The sequence below is a fragment of the Scleropages formosus genome, chromosome 14, assembly GCF_900964775.1.
Source record: "Scleropages formosus chromosome 14, fSclFor1.1, whole genome shotgun sequence".
In the NCBI taxonomy this organism is placed as follows: Eukaryota; Metazoa; Chordata; class Actinopteri; order Osteoglossiformes; family Osteoglossidae; genus Scleropages; species Scleropages formosus.
This window is the reverse complement of record NC_041819.1, coordinates 13,247,482-13,267,383: the sequence shown is the minus strand read 5'-3', so window position 1 is coordinate 13,267,383 and position 19,902 is coordinate 13,247,482. Positions and strand designations below refer to the sequence as shown.

General features: G+C 39.2%; 1 protein-coding gene across 1 annotated transcript in view; it reads left to right on the top strand.

Annotated features, from left to right (window-relative positions):
- Window positions 1–19,902, top strand: part of LOC108919960 (potassium voltage-gated channel subfamily H member 7-like) — a 55,957-nt gene that overhangs the window by 5,065 nt on the left and 30,990 nt on the right. The window contains exon 3 of the mRNA XM_029258200.1: window positions 19,620–19,775. Coding sequence (XP_029114033.1) covers window positions 19,620–19,775 — 156 coding nt within the window. The remainder of the gene's footprint in view (window positions 1–19,619; window positions 19,776–19,902) is intronic.

Here is a 19,902-nt window from a genome sequence, read left to right as displayed (position 1 = left end):
CCATGCAGGAGTTCCTTTGCGTGGGCATTTCAAATTAATACGCAGCTTTATTCTCGAGGCTGTCCCATGAACCATAAGCAAAGTATTAGTTGGACTTATGCTACTTCCAGATTTGTTTATGTATTTATCTGTCTATGTGAATGTTGCCCTACTTAGCCTACGTTTTTACCTATGTACACAGAGCTTTTTTGGGGACGTGAAACTAATTCATTAGAAATCAGGCCCATTAAGATCTTTTTTCCTTTTTTAACTTCTGAAAAATCAAAAAAAAATAATATGTAAATAGCAATTTTAAATATTTAATCCCTTATTTAAAAGAGTTTATTAATAATACCTGATGGTGCGAAACTTTTTTTAGCATAAATGATGCAATAGCTGTTTTCAATTTGGTTCAATTCAACTTATTTTTATAGAGCGATCTTCTCACGCGGTGACACAGGCATAGAGCAAAGAGACAAATGCATCAGACAAGAAAACAAATTACAGAACTAGCAGAACTGTTTTCATAGTTGAGAAAGAGAGCTGTTGAATATATTTCGATCTTTTATTCATCAGAAATGCACACTTTATGATAGCTATTGGCATTTTTGCAGCTTTATGCAAATTCACTGCGAGTGGCAACAGAATCTGTTTGCACAACTGTCAGTGTAATGGTATTTTGTGTCAAGATCCATAGAGCTGTTATTAGCATTTCTTATACCTGTAGGTTATAGTAAGTTATAGTCTTTCACCTTAACAAGTTTGTGGCCTAGTTTGTGTCAGATGTCTCAAGTATAAGGAAGTTCAGTGAGAGAAGTTGCTGCTCACTCCTGTGGTTTTTGGAAGAGTTTCTCCTGGATTGCCAATACAGGGTGGCAGAGATGGGCCATGCTATCCACATATCAACATTTCTTGTCTCTGAGGGGCAGCCTACTCCAATAGTTAATGCTCCTTTCATAAATAAGGAAGCCTCTGAGCCAGATGGCCCTCAGTCAAAAATAGATCGTTTAGATTGCTTTACAGAATTTACATCAAACGACAGCTCAGGGGAACACTCAGAATGAATCCAGCTTTCCAGACTGATTTATGGTCCAACTGTTCTCATTTGGTTCTTTATCGGTATGACGGTGATATGCTATAATATCTATCACAAACTGTTCTGTCCACACTGGCTTCCATGATCATGCTGCCAATGCTGAGAGGGAAAAGGCCATTTAAATCAATTATTACTCTCTTTCTTGAGCCCAGCTACATTAGCCTGTTGAGCTGACTCTGTGGACTTAGGGAGGACATGAACTTGTCTGCTGAGTCTGCACAAACTCCTTAAGATTATGGGTCTCTATTCCACTGTAACATAGAGATGGCTAAAGAATGACAGCTCACACATTCTCAGCATTTACATTTACATTTATTCATTTAGCAGATGCTTTTGTCCAAAGCGACGTACATCTCGGCAAAAGTACCATTTATGCATTACGTTAAGAGAAAGAGACATGGCTGCAGACATGTGACTCAAGTAAACCTAGTTTGTTACCTTCCACTTGCTGCGCCGAGCTTCATCGTTCAAGTAGGTGCATAAAACACAGGATAGATGAATCCTGATACCCTCCTACAATTTTTTTTTTTTTTTAATATAGTATTATAAGATACACAAGCAAGCAAAAACAATGCCAGAGTAGTGGCTGAAGAAAGGCTTTATCTGGTGATGCTCATGAAGTTACGGTGCATGAACATTTACACCGTACATGAGCTGGAGAGATCTTGGGTGAAATGGGTCCGGAAAACCACTTGGACCTTTCTGCCCTGTGCTCCTTCATTTAGGAGTCGATGTGCATGATTGCTCTGTCCTGCTTCATGTGCCGTGATTCCGAATTAAAATATTCCTGATCTTCCTTTATTATTGCTCTCTGCATGTTATGGTAGCACATGTTTTTTCATATTCTTCCAAAATCTTTTCATGCTACCTGGTTCATTTTTGAGACAATGTTGTTCTGTATCAGTGAAATCAGGACAATGGATGAAAAAATAAACATTATATGGCTGATACTATTAACACTTCTTTCTCAAAGTATCTCTTTTTCTCTCTCCTTTTCTCTTTCTCACACACATCATACATTACAAAATGTATAAAACTGCTTTTCCTCATATATTTTTACATCAGACTGAGGTAACAATGACATAAAGTGTCAACAATGTGTTTCAGTTTCATAACATTGAATTAATCTCCATGTTTAGAGGCGTCAGGCCTGTGAGACCATATATATTTTCTCATATTCTATAGCACTGTAAAAATGCAAGGAGACTATGGGAAGTATTATTTATACATACCTTTTAGATACCGTTTCCCTTAAATTAAAAATTAACATCTTTAAATGACATGGGAAGTTTGTTTCATAAATGCATCTCTACTACTTGCACAATCTGCAAAAAGATGCAGGAAAATCCAGCTTGATGAAGGAGACTGAATGTTTAAATTCAGCATCAGCCTTTGGGAAGTGGTTGTTCCTTTCTGAACCCTATTCTGCAGACATCGCAAAATTAAACTGCTTTCTTATGTTCTTTAAAAAATAAAAAGTTTTAAAAAAAATCACAAAAATAAAACATTCACAAGAACGCATCCATGCATTTTTTCTTTCTTTCTGTTTTTTGTTTTGGGCTTTTTGAAGTGATGCTGAATAATGTATCCACTTTGAGACTTTTTGGTTGAAACCATGAATCATGAATGAGAGGATAGCTGTGGGGGGTGGTGTTTCAGACCTTGGCGTGCTGTGTGGTCCTCGTCCCCCTTCTTTGAGGTGGGAAGCATGGACTCGTAGGTGTGGACGCACTGCTGTGAGACTCAGGTCACCACTTCTAAAAGCACCACATCCATTTTTTATCATGGTAAACCTACTCAGTTACCCCCCTCTCCCAGCCCTTTCGTGAAACACACTTGCTTATCGTGGGTCTCGCCCAACATTTATTACAGGGAGGCTGGCTTGTAGCCAGCTGCATGGAATAAAGGGTGTCTGTTTTAATTTTTGTTCAGGTAGCAGTGATAATGTGATTCCAAACAGCTCTCCTACTCTACAATCATATTGGTTGCTTCAGATGGATAAGTGGCATCACTGAAAGCATAAAAGGGATTTTTACAGGCTACTTTTTATAAACTGAATATATCTGCTACAGGCAGCTCCAGATTTTATTTTATTTTATTTCAGATTAGGTGAGTATATGACTATTTTCAAGGAAAATACTTTTCTTTAGGTGGATAACAGTACAATCTTTATTGTTTCCCAGATTGTAAAAACATTTGTGTAAACAAAAATTAAATTGATTATGCACAGGAACAGCCATTTTGTTAAAATCTCCGACGATTAGTGAAATGCTTCAGCTTACATAGGGACTGGTCAAGTACAACAGTACATCAGCATAGAAGGATAGAGTCATAAGTTGACGTGATAAGTTGAATGTCTGTTATGGAGGGGCTGTACTATATTGCAGGGGCTTGACAGTTATTCAAAACACTCTTGCAGGCTGTGGCTGTAAAACAAAAGCATCTGATGTTGCATCACTGGTCCGTATGTTGGCCTTTGGTACATTCAGAATTGTTTTTATCACATTTTATAAATTTATTGCTAAAGGTCATAGACTCCATATCCTTTAGGAGAAAGTCCAGTTGAGCTCTGTCAAATGCCCTTTCTTCATCCATTGATATTGTCAGTAAGAAAGTTTTGTGCAATATCTGTAATATGACAATGTCTAAAGATATTATCCAACTCTGTTCTTCACATTTTTTTGTCCACAGTTAGGTTTTTTGGACAATGGCTTCCATCCAAAAAGCTAATATAGCTTTATTGTCAGAGTTCAATAATGCTATAGTTTCTAAGAGCAGTATCACAGTGGGAATGCTGGCTTGTCAGAAGTGTTTCAAGTTTGGTACATGGGACAGTAGTTTTTTGGAAAAAAATAAGTATTCAAGTAGATATGTTAAATATAGATATATATCATTAATTCTGGTTCTGGTTTTGTTTGGTTCTTGACATTGAGGCCTTGGCTTTTTGGGTGCATTGATTCAGATATACTGAACGCATCTTCAAGGTGCACTGATTAAACACTTAATTTTTAGTGGCAACACAATCTAGCTGAAGTGTTTTGATTTACTTTTCTAGAAAGCACAGAACAGGTACATTTTATTTTAGTTACCATGAGTGTTCTCCAGATTGCACTAGTGGATTCAGCATTTTCATTAGCTTCCCTAAATTTATAGATCTGACCACTGACAAATTTCATACATCCTTCAAGAATTACGAAAGCCTCGTAGCACTATGAGAAATACTTTATGATTCACTATTTTCCAACAGAGACGTTAAATAGTAAAGATTTACTAGTACTGAAAATGATTAGAACTCTTCCAGGCCAACAAATCACCAACAAAAAACATGCCATTGTCAGTAGGCTTGGATATAAACGATATCTGTTTTAATGACCGATGTCCACAGCTTAATTTGTAGAGTTTACTATCCAGCAGGCTGTTTCCTGGGCTTTCACCGGACCTGTTGTTTGCTCCGCTGTTCAGCTGAAGCATCATTAGATAGGCCAGGCCATGATATTGGAGACAGCAAATGCAATGTGACGGGAGTAACTAACTGTGCACAAGCTTCCAGGACTTGCCTTCAAGAAATTTGAACGTACCCTGTTGCAGGTATGCTACAGCATATAGCATCGCTGCAAAATCTTTAAAAAAAAAAAAAAAGAAATGTTTTTAAGTCACATATATACTGTAGTGCTGCGTTTGTGCATCGGTCCCTGAGGAGCTTCAGTCCTGTGGCACTACAGACCAGGCTGACCCATCTTACAGTCCTTTGGAGCCCAGTCTAGCAGGCTCTCCATCTCTCGTTACACCAGTAATACCTCTAAAAAGGGTGCTGAATGGGCTCGGTCTAGGCAGTAACTTGCACCATGGGGTTCACAGCACTTCTGCAGCGCAAAACTCCTGAACCGGCAATATAGCGTAGTGTCTGGTCAGATGAGATAGCAGCTATACAAAAGCAAATGTGTGTATTATGTGCAATTTCCGTCCAAAAAAAACAAAATATCTCTCACTTTATACTGTAAGTTTTTTTTTAGATAAACTTTTCTGTTGTCAGGATTATTTTGAGATCCATCACTCTGAATTGCCTCTTTTAAATTGTTATGCTTTTTGTCCTTAACTTGAAAATTGCAGGTTCAGAAACGGGCCACGGTGTTGCCTTGGAGCACTGCTGCGTACGAGTGACCCAGGGCCTCGTGGGCTTTCTGAGAGGGCATGAAAGCACTGTAGATTTTTGTGCTTTTGAGATGCATTAGCAGGGAAATATAAGTGACATGAATGTTTGAGCACAGTTTCATTGTTGCTTTCTGTTGGTTTCAGGACCCAAGAGGGTCGTTAGCTCAAAGCTGTGGAGTGGGGGACATTGCAGAACCACACAGCTTTTAACTGTTCTCAAATCTGTTTCCTTGGTATGAATACCATGAAGGCTTCCTGCAGCATGTTTGCATTCTACTGAAAAGGCTTACCAGTATTTTCAATTCATCAAAAGGTGTGGCTGCCTTACGTGCAAAAATGATACATACTACGAGGGTAAGTCAAAAAGTAGTTGCAGTCAGGTTACTTCTTGACTATGGGGGGGGTGGCACAGTGATGCAGCAGGCTTGACCGGGTCCTGCTGTCTTTGAGGTCTCCGGTCCCAACCTGGGTGTGTCCCCTCCCCCTCCAACCCTATGCCCTGTGTTACCGGGTTAGACTCCGGTTCACCCTGACCCTGCTTGGGGCAAGCGGTTTCAGTCAGTGTGTGTGTGCATGTACTTACATGACTTACTTTCGTAATTCATAGGAAAATTAGGAAAACGCATGTACAAAATGTGCTGTGGTAGTTTGATGAATGGACTAGCATAGCTTCATTAGGGTAATTTGTCACTCTAGTAGATGTTCTTGAGGGGCTCTTTTCTAAGCATCCTAGGTTACTAGAGCTTGTAATGGACAATAGCTCGCACCGCCACCGTTGGTCAGTGAATTGTGTTTCAGTGTGTGACACATGCTGTGCACCAGGATTGTGTGATCTCATTTGGCATGTTCCTGCTCACTGGACTATGAGTCCGGGATGCCACCTTAACATCACGGCTTGCTCTGCACACGCATACTGGGGCACATATTGTGGGAACTTTTCCCAAATGGACAGGGTGCACTTGGTTCAGCTGGATCACTGTCGTGACTTGGATGGGCCTCCTACACAGATGTGGCCATCCCTGTTTTATTCTGTGTTTTTCTTTATTATTATTATTTTTATTTTCCCTAGGGAAAGACCAAATATATTATATCCTGTGTTTATCTATGACTAAGAAACACTATTCAGTTGTGTAGTGATGTAGAGTACAGTCTTTTGTTGCATGTTCAGTGCTGATGGTGAATTAATCAGATCTGTGCCAAGAATATTAATGTCTAACGTATACTAAGCCATACTTTACACTTATTCATTTAGTTGACACTTTTCTCCAAAGCAACTTACAGTGTTGAGGTATTTACGATTATTTACCCATTTATACAGCTGAGTAATTTTATTGGAGCAACTTAGGGTAAGTACCTTGCTCAAGGGTACTACAGCCAGAGGAGGGGATCGAACCTGTGGGTCTAAAGGCAGCAGCACTAACCACTACACTACCAGCTGTCCCAAATTTTCTTGTTAAAGCACAATCATGAAAAAAAAATGCTTTTATTGTGATGCTCATAGCTTTTTTAATTAATCACATTAGTATTTTTATTTCCTTTGTATATAAATTGTAATTCACCATTCCAAATATAAAGTCAATATCATGGTGGAAAATTAACCATGTTGTGAATATATGTAACTTGACAGCAGAGATGACTACTGATGTTCAGAAAGACTAAAATATTTATTGTGACAGTACATTGCATGCAAAATTACATAATGGGAATACAAGCATTATTTTAATCTGTGCAATGTAAGGAACTTGTGTTTCCTTCTTTTGAAGAATGGAAAAATGGATTATGTTAAAAACTTGACGTCATTTACACATTTCTTGAAAATAATTTTAAAGTTTTGCCCTTGAGCCTTGATAGCTGTTATTGTGCTCTTCCTTAAAACAGCAATTTGAGCTATTGAAGTATCTGAGGTGCTGCATAATGTTGCCATAGCAACAGATCCCAGCAACAAATATAGAATTTTATTCTCTTCTTGTCTCATTCATGTTGACAGTCGTCTTCCTTCCCAAGGTGACGGGCTTATCATAGTCATGTTTTATAGTCATTTTTATTCATGTAGAACTGCTAGACTGGTTGCAGTCCACATTTGGGCACTACACCCTATTGGACATAGAGAACATTGACCTCTTTCATATGGATATGGGATAACACTTGATTCAGAACTAAATACTCTTCAGTGTGGCCATCCCTTCTTGTTACAGATCATACTGGGCATTTCTAACCTATTAGTTCTACAGTGTGAATGTTATGATTCTCTGTACATGCTGCAGTCAAAAAAATTCGAAGACTGGCACCATCAGATGATGCTGTTCAAGTGTGTTAAAACTTATTGAGTGTACCAGGAAAATTCTAACAAGCTCACAAGCTTTCTTAGGAATGTGATTCTTTATATGCTCAGGTGAAGTCTTAAATATTTGACCTAAATGTCACAATAAATAAAGTATATTTACATAAGCATGCAGTTTGCTCTATTACTGATTTTGCTTTCTGTTTTAAAAAAAAAAAAAACACTAAAATACAAATTTGTAAAAATACTTTTTTATAGGGTCTTCGGTGTGTCTACAGAGTAGTTTGTAGCAAAAATATCTATAATTTTTAAGAGAATTCTTTTTTAACATTATTTGTTTAAGAATTCCTCATTTTCAATACTATGACAACAACGGAAAAGAATAATTACATTAATTTAGCTGATGCTTTTCTCCAAAGCAACTTACCAGTTTAAGCTGCTTATAGTTACTAACCCATTTATACAGCTGGGTAACTTTAGTGGAAGGGGTTAAGGTAAATACCTTGCTCATGGGTACTACAGCTAACTGTAGTAATACTAGTAACATTCAAACCTGCAACCTCTGGGTCCAAAGGCAGCACCTCTAACCACTAATCTACCAACTGACCCATCGCTGATGCGGGTTTACTGATTACTGATAATTGCTGATTCTTACACAATTTTGTGTGCTTTACTCACTGAAAATAGTTAACGTTTAAATACTGCTACCTCTCAGTAGTTAGTAAAGAGAACTGCTGAGTGTCAAGGGTAGGTGACAAACTAAAGCCATGGCAATATACCCTTTTTGGAATTAACTGGCTGCACATTTTTCTAAGAGAGGTGCTGTTTGAGCTTACTTGTTCCAATTAATTTAAGTTTAACCAGGAAAAGTGCAGGTTCAGCACAAAAAGCTGTTTCATATCAATTTCATGACACTGGATTTACATACACCTTATCGCCAATATTCCCTTGGTGTTTCATTATCAGGAGCTTCTGTCTCTGTATGCACCATGCAATACCTTAGAATAAAGAAAAATGTCATATTTTTTCTGCACCCGGAGAGGACTGCACAGAGGAACAAGTTGTGGATATAAGTTTTGTGAAAGTTTTTGTTATCTAATGCACAAACCCACATGTGCAAAGAAATGTGTTTGTCCAAAAAACCAAAGAGACCGCAAGGGTAGTTGAGTCGCACCTTGTTGAAGACGGGCCATGGTCAGGTGTCATCATTTCAGACCAATACAATAAAGACTGAATGTAGGCCAAGGAGACTGCCAAGGTAGAGCACGGTTAATGAGACGACAGAGGGTTTTTGCGGCCTGCAGACTGCAAGCAGAGAGCGTGCCAGGGGCACAACTGTGCTATAGAAGTAGTTCTAAAAATACAAGCACTGCGTGCTTATTGATTCTGCCCACTCTTGGTTCCCTCATAGTTTTCTTAGCTTTTTGTGCTGTTGTGCTTCAGAGATGTTTCACAAATCATCACAGTCTCAGAAAATGCATGCATTTTCCCATTTGTGTTACACATTCATTCATTCATTCATTCATTCATTCATTCAAAAGTTAATTATTTCTAATATGTAAAAAAAAATATATTTATCATTTGAATACTCCAGGGGGGTGCGGTGGTGCAGCGGGTTTGACCAGAGCCTGCTCTCTGGTGGGTCTGGGGTTTGAGTCCTGCTTGGGGTGCCCTGTGTTGGGCTGGTGTCCCGTCCAGGGTCTGTCCCCTCCCCCTCCAGCCTTGCGCCCTGTGGTGCAGGGCAGGGCTCTGGCTCGTCGTGACCCCGCTTGGGACAAGCAGCTTCAGACGATGTGTGTGTGATCTAAATACTCCAGATGTAGTAAGGTTAAAATTTGTTGCAGTATCAGCTGTTTGATTGTTTTCATTGTTCAGTCTTAAACACAATACTGGTAACACATCAGAGGTAGCTGAGAGAAAGGAACCACTGGTCTATAAATACATTTAGAAATGCCCAGTAGCTATGGTAGGGAAAGGCAGTTGTTAGACCCATTACTTTTCCATGGTTCCCCATAGCTAATGAAAGCTTTCTAAACATGCACAGTTTGTGAGGTCGGAGTTCATCACCATTTCCGTGTGATCCTGGGGTAATACATGTGTCCGTTCGCCTACAGAGTGTATACAAGACTATTTATAGAAGTTTTGGTATTACTTGGTATGACTATGATTTATAAACGCAAGTACCCCTTTAAACCGTGCCTGACACTCTATGACACAAGCATTCGACATTTTCCCACTCTGCTCCTGAATAATTATTTAAATGGGGGGGGTTGACATTACAATCTTCTAATGTTCTGCATTGCTCATTGCTCTTTCCATTAACTCGAAACACAGTCAATGATGGATATTAAAATTAGCCTTTCAAAGCAAAGCTACTCAGGAAAACGTATTGCACAGTGGTTTATTATTGCTTTCACTACAAGGATTAAATTACTGTAAGACACTCTTTCCACTGGGCGGTGAAAGCCAGCCAGCTGCAAGCAGCTTCCATCCATCTCTACACCATAATGGCCTTTAAAAAGCAATAAATTCTGACACTGGATAAGATTAAGTCAGTGATAGGGCGGTTACATTCTTGGAAGCCAGAGACCTCTGAGGAAAAGATATTTCATGTGAGTTGGTAACGGGGATAACTGTGTAAAGCTCTAAAGATGCTTGCAAGAGTCTGTCCACAGTTAACACTATGGGAACAGCCCAGTGCTCGTGGAGGTAAGGGGTCAGCAGAAGCTCCATATGTGTCTAAATGCCAAACACCAATCCAACACAGAAGAAGTTATTATTAACAGGAAAGAATATTACAACAGGATTCAAACCCGTTCATTATCAAGGCTTACCTGGAAAATAGCACCCAGAAATGGCAGTGAGGGTGAAAATAGACATGGTGGAGCCAGAGAGGAACACAAGCCGGCTTGTGTCCTTACTCTGTGCTCTGTTAAAAGACAGTGGAATTTCAGTTGCATGCTCCAGGAAAGACTGGAAACACCAAGACTTTGGTTTAAAAAAAGATCACGGTAAAATGAAGAAAACATTAGATCATTCTCCATTCCTTTAGTCTATGAAATAATATTTCAAAAAAAATATTTGATGCCATGCCTCCAACCCTTTCTGTTGCCAGGTTTCAGGTCTTCCGAAAACTTTCTCTTAAAGTATTGTAAGCAGTGAAAAGTGAAACTTCTAATTCTTTGGAAGTTTCATGGAGCCAATGTGGATTTTTTGTACTCGTAATATTGGTCATGATAGTCATCTGTATCATGTTAGCATCTTGACTGTTCTGTTAACTTATTTTGACAGATTTTGTAGACATGCACTGAAATTTTCATCTGAAGAGATTTAATGTAGTTCTTAACCAAATCAAATTCTCCTCTGAAGCTTTCTATTGGCTATATAGAGCAAGCATCACAGGGCCTTTTGGGGAAAGGATTCACTGTGATGCTTTATGGTTTAATAGAGATATGATTGATTTCCATGGTTTGTTAATGAAGCATGAATGCAGAAAATACAGCACATTGCGACCAAAGGCTCAAACTGTATGGTTCTCTTTTGTTGTCTTTGTTATTCACAGTTTCATTCGAGAATCTGAAACAACTCTTCAAAACCTCTGTATATGACACAGTCTGCAAGCATCACTGCTGGTGTGTCTGTTGTTGAGAAGCCAGCATGAGAAAAGTTTTTCTTCATCCTTATGAAATGAAAAGCTCAAAGACAACAGAATCTCAATTCCCATTAGCATCATGTTCCAGCATCACTGTTCAAGATGTTGTGCATACAGCACGGTAACACGACCTATACTTACTTCATACCTCTACTTATTGAATAAACCTGGAACTGGTGGAATGTGGCAGTTTTTTTGCATCTAAGTATAAATTCAATACAAGGGCACTTATAAATGAATGATAAAAAAAGTCTCCAGGCCTTCTTTAAGGGGCTTTTAGGCTGTTAGCATTATCGTGTCTGGCGAACAGCTTGAGAAGCATTGTCTTAATTATTGATGATGGAAATTGACTCTAATGAAATTTCCATCATCTTGAAACTCTACCCATTGTCGGTGCAATATCTGTTTATGTGTTCAAAAGGAATTCTTTAATTTTGTCTCATAGCAAAGACCATTTCAGCATTTACAGTTATTGATGGCGATTATTGCCTGATATTGTTTTTCTTTTTTATTATTTGGCACTCTTGTGAAATGTTCATAATTCTTCCCTTGAGTGCTTTTGCTGCTGACTTCCAAGAGTGGCCTCTAACTGTTATTTATATCATACTCATCTGCTTCAGTGGGATGTTTTCTGTGCCTGGCTGTTAATTAAACAATAAAATTTGTAGCTTTTTCAGTGTGAATTTTAAAAGCATTTTCTTGAGCAATTTCTTCACAGAAATTCAACTTCTGCTTAATATTCTTTAAATCCTTCCAGTGACACAATCATTCTTGCTTTAGTCTAAAGTTTCCAGCTCATTTAAATGCCATAAAACCAGCAAAATACCAACTGTCAATAAAGCTGTGAAATATGCCTTGACCTGAAAAAAAGAATCAGAAAAGCCAATAAAGATGCCGTTTAAATAGCATCTGTACTGTGCTCAGCAATGACTGCATAAACTGGCTCCTGATTAAACCCCGTGAGTGCTAATTTTTGTCTCAGCGGTAAGAACAGGCTAATCAAAACTTTAAACAAACTGCAAATCAGCAATTTCACATTTAATTTGGAAACTACAGAGTGTCTTTTATTGCATTTGCACCAGATGTGTTTTAACATACCTGCCTTCTGTGGTTACAATGTGCCTGATGAGATACAGTGTTTCTCTGCATTTTCATCATGTTCCTCTGAGTGACGGCGGTTTTTAGCAGCAATTTTTGTCCGTGTGTATATCTGGATGTCAATTCATCTGATGAAAATAGTTATTGAATAAAAGTATCTGAATCAATTATTCAACAAATTGATGACAAACCCGCAAGTAAACGTGTACACTCTAGGGGAAGGTTTACAACTGTCATCGAGCCAGGCAAGAAAAAGTGCTTCGGAAGTGATTAAATCCCTGCACTGCATCATTTTGTGTTGTCAGTAGCAAGAAGAATCAGGAGGTCATTAGTTTTAAAACGCCAGTCCTCGTTGTGGATTACCCTTTTACGCCCTTCGTCCTCCAACTTTATTCCATAATAAATAAAAATAACCCCTCCTTTCCTCACACCCTAGGGTGCATGACATCTGAGGTTTACACTGACATATTCCATTCCAAAGCCTTTCTGTGGGTGAGCCATGTAATCCAAGAGGGCTGTTGGGGCGGAAGGGAATTCGAGTTGAAAATGTTTAAATCGATAAACCGGCATCTATCCTAGGATATCAGACAGGCCTAGGATATCACGTTCAGAGATACAAAGGCAGAGCAAAATACATTTCAAACTTCAATATCCTGTTCTCTGTGTGTCTAATTGTGTGTGTATGGCCACAGTGGCCTGTCTGTGAAACTGCATTACATAGGTGGTTGTGGTGGATCTCACATGCAGACACTCGGTGCCCTTCAGGTACAGCTGTATTGGTGCAACTGGTCATGTAGTGATTGGAGCTACTGCCTCTGGAACCAAAGCTCATGGGTTTAAATTCCACCTCTGGCTGTAGTACCCTTGAGTACGATACTTGCTCTGAATCTCCAGCAAAATTACCAAGGTATTTAAATTGCTAGATAATTGTCAATTGTGGTTGCACCATTGTATGTTGCTTTGGCTGTATGTATACGTGTGTTCAAAACGACAGTGATATTTATGTACGCTAACAGGAACTTCTCACAGTTCTATTTACTCTCAATAGCGAGCCGAAAGAGTCGATGTATACCCCTGCAAATTTTACGGAGAATAATTAACATTCTAATTCTAGCCAGTATGCTACCAGACACCAGATACCTTGGGTCCTTGCATTTTGCACTGAGGGAATTGTGGGACCCATGTCGTGAAACTACAGTGGGTGGAATCCGACAACTAAAATACAAAATGTGAGTTGAAGACAGTTTCAACTTTTGCAAAGAACATGTCAGAGGAAAAGATTAATATGTCAGTTACAGATTAAGAAGGGAAAATATAAAATATAGAAAAAGAAAAAATATATTTTCTATGATATAGATCCAGTATATTACCTTTTTAATACAGTGAAAAAACCATTAGATTTTTCTTAGGTTTGATTTTCTTTGTGTGCCTTTTAAACCCAGCATGGTGCTTTTTTAGCAATGCAGCAACATGCTTCATTTTCATATTAAACATTAAATCCTGGAACGCCGAGGGTGCTTTGAGCTGGACTGTTGAACAGTTGCTGGGTGACAGTGTATAAAAGGATATTTTATTCAGTCAGTGTTCACGTACCCAATTACTACAGCAATCCATGCTAATGACAATCATGGGAGGTCAGCAGGACTTGTATCTGTATTACTGAAAATAGCTTCTTTTGTTGGCCAGGATGGATAGCTTCTTGTGGACAGAAGAACTGTCTTTATTTCGCGGTACATTTAGTCTGACTGTTGTATATTTAACGTGGTGTAATATTTTCCATTGTAATATTTTATACTTATTTTATTAGTTACTCTAGCTAGGTTATAAGTCTATTTCACAGTCAGCTTCAGCCAAGGACACATCTAGAAAGTTCTCCAGCTTCTCTTACCTCCTTTGAAGGTCAGAAATGGAGTTATGTTCAGTCAGGACCATAAGTTGAATCAGGTTGTTCACTGGCCAGCTGGACAGGAAGAAAAAAAAAAAAAAAAAAAAAAAAAAAAAAAACCTACTGGGCTCCAGGATTTGCTTGAGTGAGCATAAAAAACTAGGTCTTTCTTATTGTTCACTGAAACCTAGTTGAAAGCTACATTTTAAGGAGGTTAAGCATTGTGGTATATAATTCAAAAATAATCCCGTTAGTGTTCTACAAATTAATTTTATTTAAGGAGAAATCTTTCCCACAATTAAAGATTCAGAGACAGTAAATGAAGCCATTTTCTATTATGCTTTTGGATAGAGGTGACATTCAGCGGGCAGCGGGATAAAGAGTTCCCCGTTGCTTGCATTTTATTGCATGGTTTTGTGTTCCATCTGCTCGGCTAAATTAATTCCACAAACAGGTTTCCTGCCTGCTTGAGCCAGGAAACGACATGGCGCCTTGCTTGTACTGCAGTGGAGCATGCCTTAGCACCAGAAACATATGATTTAACGGTCAGTGCACAATGTTTAACAACAGTGGCTGCACAAAGTCATTGTGCGCTATAAAAGGGACTAAGAGTTACACTTTGGAAATCGCACATAATACAGAATATTTAACAAAATAAATGCCAGAACACTCATAATTTGCAGAAAAAGTTAACGTTAAAGTTAAGTGAAGCTAGCCGTTATGGTGTTGTTGGTCGATCACAGAATCCCTGCTCAGTTAGACTTACTTCTTTGTATTTGTTAACTTCCTACTCTGAAGGGAATTTAGTGCTATTAATAGAGCATCCCTTGGAGCTGCAGTGACCAGGGAACGCTCATACTGTACAATTACAGCTCAGTTTTGCAACACTGCAAGTGTATGATTAATGCTAGTATCACGTGAGGGAAAAAAAAAAAATCAATGTGCTTTAATTCTCTGGCTGTCAAAGGAATACTGTATATTTCTGAACATATCCAATTCCAGCAGTCTGAGTTTTGCTTACACTGGGAAACATCTCAATATTTTGGCATTGCCTTGGCTACTTTTGTGGAATTGCGCTACACTGTGGGTGTTTTATGGGAGAAATATGTCTCCAGAGACAGCATGGTGTTACTCCCAGACACCACTATTTGAGTCTACAAGTCCTGCAAAGTATATGTGCTGTATGAATACATGATGACACTGCTTTTTAATAATGAGCTGATTGGTAATTGCAAGGTGATAATCCCTTTTGCTATGACAAACACACACACATTTTCAGAACCACTAGTCCCAGACAGGGTCACGGGGAACCAGAGCCTAACCCAGCAAAGCAGGGCATAAGGCCGGAGGGGGAAGGGACACACCCAGGACGGGACGCCAGTCCGTCGCAAGGCACCCCAAGCGGGACTCGAACCCCAGACCCGCTGGAGAGCAGGACCCGGTCCAACCCACTGCGCCACTGCACCCCCTGCTATGACAAACAGTCTGTGTATATACCATTAATTACCTCAAATGCAAAAAGCTCGGTGCAGCAGCCTTCCTCTGGAGGCGGGGCTTATAAGGGTAAGCATATCTAATGATTGTTGACATGAGTGTTGCATTTTTTCCTCAACGATGAAGGTGAACTTCACAAATTGTGATGTTTGGAAATCACAAGCTCAGTCTTTCTGTCAGCTGGCTGATTTAAAATAGGTGTGGTACTCTGAAGATACTGTCGTTTGATTGCTTTCCATCTGCATACGTCAGCACATTACGCAGAGAGCAGGAATAACAAGACCCGACTTTTTTTTTTGTTCCTCCAGCCCTGCTCCAGAGTCCAGCTGGTGAAAGAAATGCTGAGCCATAATGATATATATAGAAAAGGAAAGCATGTCAACAGTTTATGTAAGTGTTAAGGAAGGAACTGCGGAAGTGTTCTGAATACTTTGGGTCCTGCTCTTTATGGTCATGCCATTTCAGCATATGACAGAATACAGCCAGCCAAACACCGGCCTTGACAGCACCGAGCCACCCTGTTAATGACATGTTAAAGTGAGTCCAGCAGGCCCACAGCAGATTTATTTGGGCAGCAGACATTCGCATTACGAATGCTCCTGGCAGGCTGGATGTTGAGATGAACGTGCGGTCAGTGTGCCTCCTCCGTGAGACCAAGTGTGGAGGGGGAGCGGAGCACGAGGGCTCCATTTGCATCACTGGGGACGTTTTGATCTGCCCTCTTCTTACACATCAGATGTCCTCCCTAAAGGGGAAAGAGAGGCTGTTAGACACAGAGAAACAGAGAAAGAGTGTGTGAGAGAGAGAGAGAGAGAGAGAGAGAAGGGGAGGTGAACAGTGTACTGAAAACAAATCCGTGAGGCTTTAGTGAGGTAAAAAAAAAAAAGAACTTTTCAGAAAGGATGCCTTCGCCCTTGTCAGTGTCTCACGTATAATCTCATTGTCATCAATGTCATATTTCTATGAATCAAGTGTTTACATTTAGTGGGTGACTTTCCTATTGGTGTTTGGTTGCCTCATTATCTGAACTTTTTTACGTGCCCACCCAAGCAGTTAGTGAAAGAGTTTGTTTCATACCTTTGTGCACACTCCTTTTACACCCATGTGCATTGATTCTATGCATCAGTGAGGTTGAGGTTGAAGTTACAGCAGCGTTCCATGACGATCATAATTGAAAACTGACAGTAAAAGCCATAATCTACAGTGCTGTGAGCAGATTGCGATGCCTGAAGCTTATGTCTGAGTCAGGAACATCCTCCTGTCAGAGATCGCGCTACACATCCTATCTTGTGCTGATCCAACAGCTCCTGCACGACTGTCTTATATGCTGTGTGCATGTATCATCTCGCTAGCGGCAGTGGCCCATAAAGTGACTCCTGGCATTTCTTCTTCGGCTTCTTCTACATTGTAATATCAATATCTTTTTCAACTGTAGTGCAACCACTTCAGTTATTATTGTCACAGCTGCTAAAGCTGCAAAACTGTAATTCTATAACTACATTAACAACAACAAAAACAAGAGTAACACTAATCATTATCTCGGTGATAATAAATAATCTCTCTAGAGTTATTATGCTATCATTATTGGTATTCATTTGCTCCTTAGGTTTGTTGTGTGGGCAGTGATAATAATAATAATAATAATAATAATAATAATAATAATAATAATAATAATAATAATAATAATAATAATAATAAGGTTTTGTTGTTTTTTTGTTAGGGGTGCGGTGGCGCAGTGGGTTGGACCGCGGTCCTACTCTCCGGTGGGTCTGGGGTTCGAGTCCTGCTTGGGGTGCCTTGTGACGGACTGGCGTCCTGTCCTGGGTGTGTCCCCTTCCCCCTCTGGCCTTACGCCCTGTGTTGCCGGGTAGGCTCCGGTTCCCCGTGACCCCGTAAGGGACAAGCGGTTCTGAAAATGTGTGTGTGTGTGTGTGTGTGTGTGTGTGTGTGTGTGTGTGTGTGTTTTTTTGTTCTTGTTTTTTTATTGTGTGTATTGTTATATAGAAATATTTTTGTACAATATAATTCATTTTCCTGTTTTGTGTTTGATGCAACCATTTGAGTTTATTGTGTTTTGATGTCATGAATGTGATGATACCACATAATTTTGTGTACAACGTGCCCACTTTTAATATCATATTTTTCAGTAACACAAATCAGGTCGCTTTGCATGTATGAGGCTAAATCAGTTTAGTACTCAGATTAGGAGGGGTCAAAATTGGATGTAGCTCTGGTAGCCAGAAGGATTTAGCAATTACTTAACTCAGTTACGCCACTGTCATAGCAGCATAAAATGAAAGGCTGGTTGAAGCAAACAATCAGCCATAAGATCATCTACTGTTTCTAATAACATTATTTTGTATGTGTGCTATATATTTTGTTTTTTGTACACATTACACACATTTGCATACAGTAACTGCTATGGTGCTATATCACTGTAAAATACTGTATACAGTATACTGTATTCTGTTTTGATAGTGGTTGGCACAGTGATGCAGTAGGTAGTAAGTTTGAATCCAGCTCAGACTGTGTGGAGTCTGCATATTCTGCCCGTGTCTCTGTGGGTTTCTCCTAGTTGCTCCGGTTTCCTCCCACAATCCAAAGACATGCAGTTCAGGTAAACTGGACACTTTAAATTTTGTGTAATGTGTGAATGGTTAAGTGTGTGTGGCTACCCTGTGATGGACTGCTATCCTGTCCAGGGTATACCCCCAGCCTTCCGCCCAATTATTCCAGGATAGGCTCCAGACCAGCATAACCTTGACCAGGATAAGTGGTTATTGAAAATTAGTGAGCATATTGTTACTATTATTAAGATGTTAAAGGTGTCAGCTAAATAAGGGTAAATTGAATAATACATTAGAAAAACGGACTTTGTCAAAAATTAAAAAAAATACTGGCAGTATTTCCATTTCTTCCTGAACTTCACCCTGTGGACTTCAGTATTTGCTATTACTACGGTATTTGAGAAATGTTTCTCATTGATAATGTAAATGTACCTATTTTGTTGTTTAATGGTGCATCTACGACTTATATGTCATCAGATTATGATGTCCAGCAAGACCGTAGTCGGTGATACCCTGTAGAGCACATGTCACATCTACAGAAGCAGAATTTGTAATAGGGTTTGACTGTTTATTGAGAAATCCGTGAGACAAGCATAGGGCCAGGATATCTGTATGGATCTGTTGACAATTCTGCTCAGTTAAAATGGTCTTAAGGGGTGCTTGTGCAAAACTAAGAGAAACACGTTGTTCAGGGAGGTCATTTCTAAACTGAACATTTTGATCAGGACATGCAGGAGTGAAACTTTCCTTCAGCTCGCCAGCACTGCATGTTGACAGAAGGAGTGAAATGATGTTACCACAAAATTTATACCAGTTAATCACCGTAGAATTTAAATGTGAGTGGTAGGCTTCTATTCTCAGACAGCTCCGAGTTGTCCTCTATAAAATGTGTTTGCTTGTTTTTTATGGAGTTCAAAACATCAGCTGAGGTGAAAGGTACAAGATGTATCCAGGACACTGGGATCCACCATATGCTTCTTCTCGTGTCCCTGGTTTTTTGTGGCTGTGTTGATATCTGCTTGGAAGTTACACTTGGCCCCTGTTTTTGCTGTAAGCCTGCGGCTATGGCACAGTGGAGAAGTCTGGCAGTTCTTCCAACGAGTTGAGCACATTGGATAAGATAAGGTCAGACTGACCCTAACTGAGCCCACTGTGTTTGTCAATATTCACAGCATCTAACCATATGATTCCAAAACAGCTGTCTGCTAATGTGTAGAACTGTCTTTGCACAGTAATAATAATAATAATAATAATAATAATAATAATAAGGTAATGCTCTATATGTTGAATATACTACAGTTGAGTATTTTTGTCTTCTTTGGAAAGTCTTTCACAGAAAATCAATATATAATCTTTAATGGTATATAAAATATTATAAGCTGTAGTTTTTTCATGAGTTGCTGTTTCTTTCCTAGGGTCGGACTTTCTTTGCAACACACACATAATCCCAGTGAAGAATGAAGAAGGGGTGGTGATGATGTTTATCCTGAACTTCGATTATGTCCTACAAGAAGGAAGCAGCGACTCTTTAGAAATGCTTAACCACTCTTCCCCAAGCAGATCTGACCACAGTGAGTAACTAAACTGACTACTAATTTTTTTCTTTGCCTAAATGTTTAATTATCTTAGTTTTTAAAAATGTACAAATATTGCAGGTGTCTTTCAAGGATAGACAATAGTGGAGATTCCTTAGTGTAA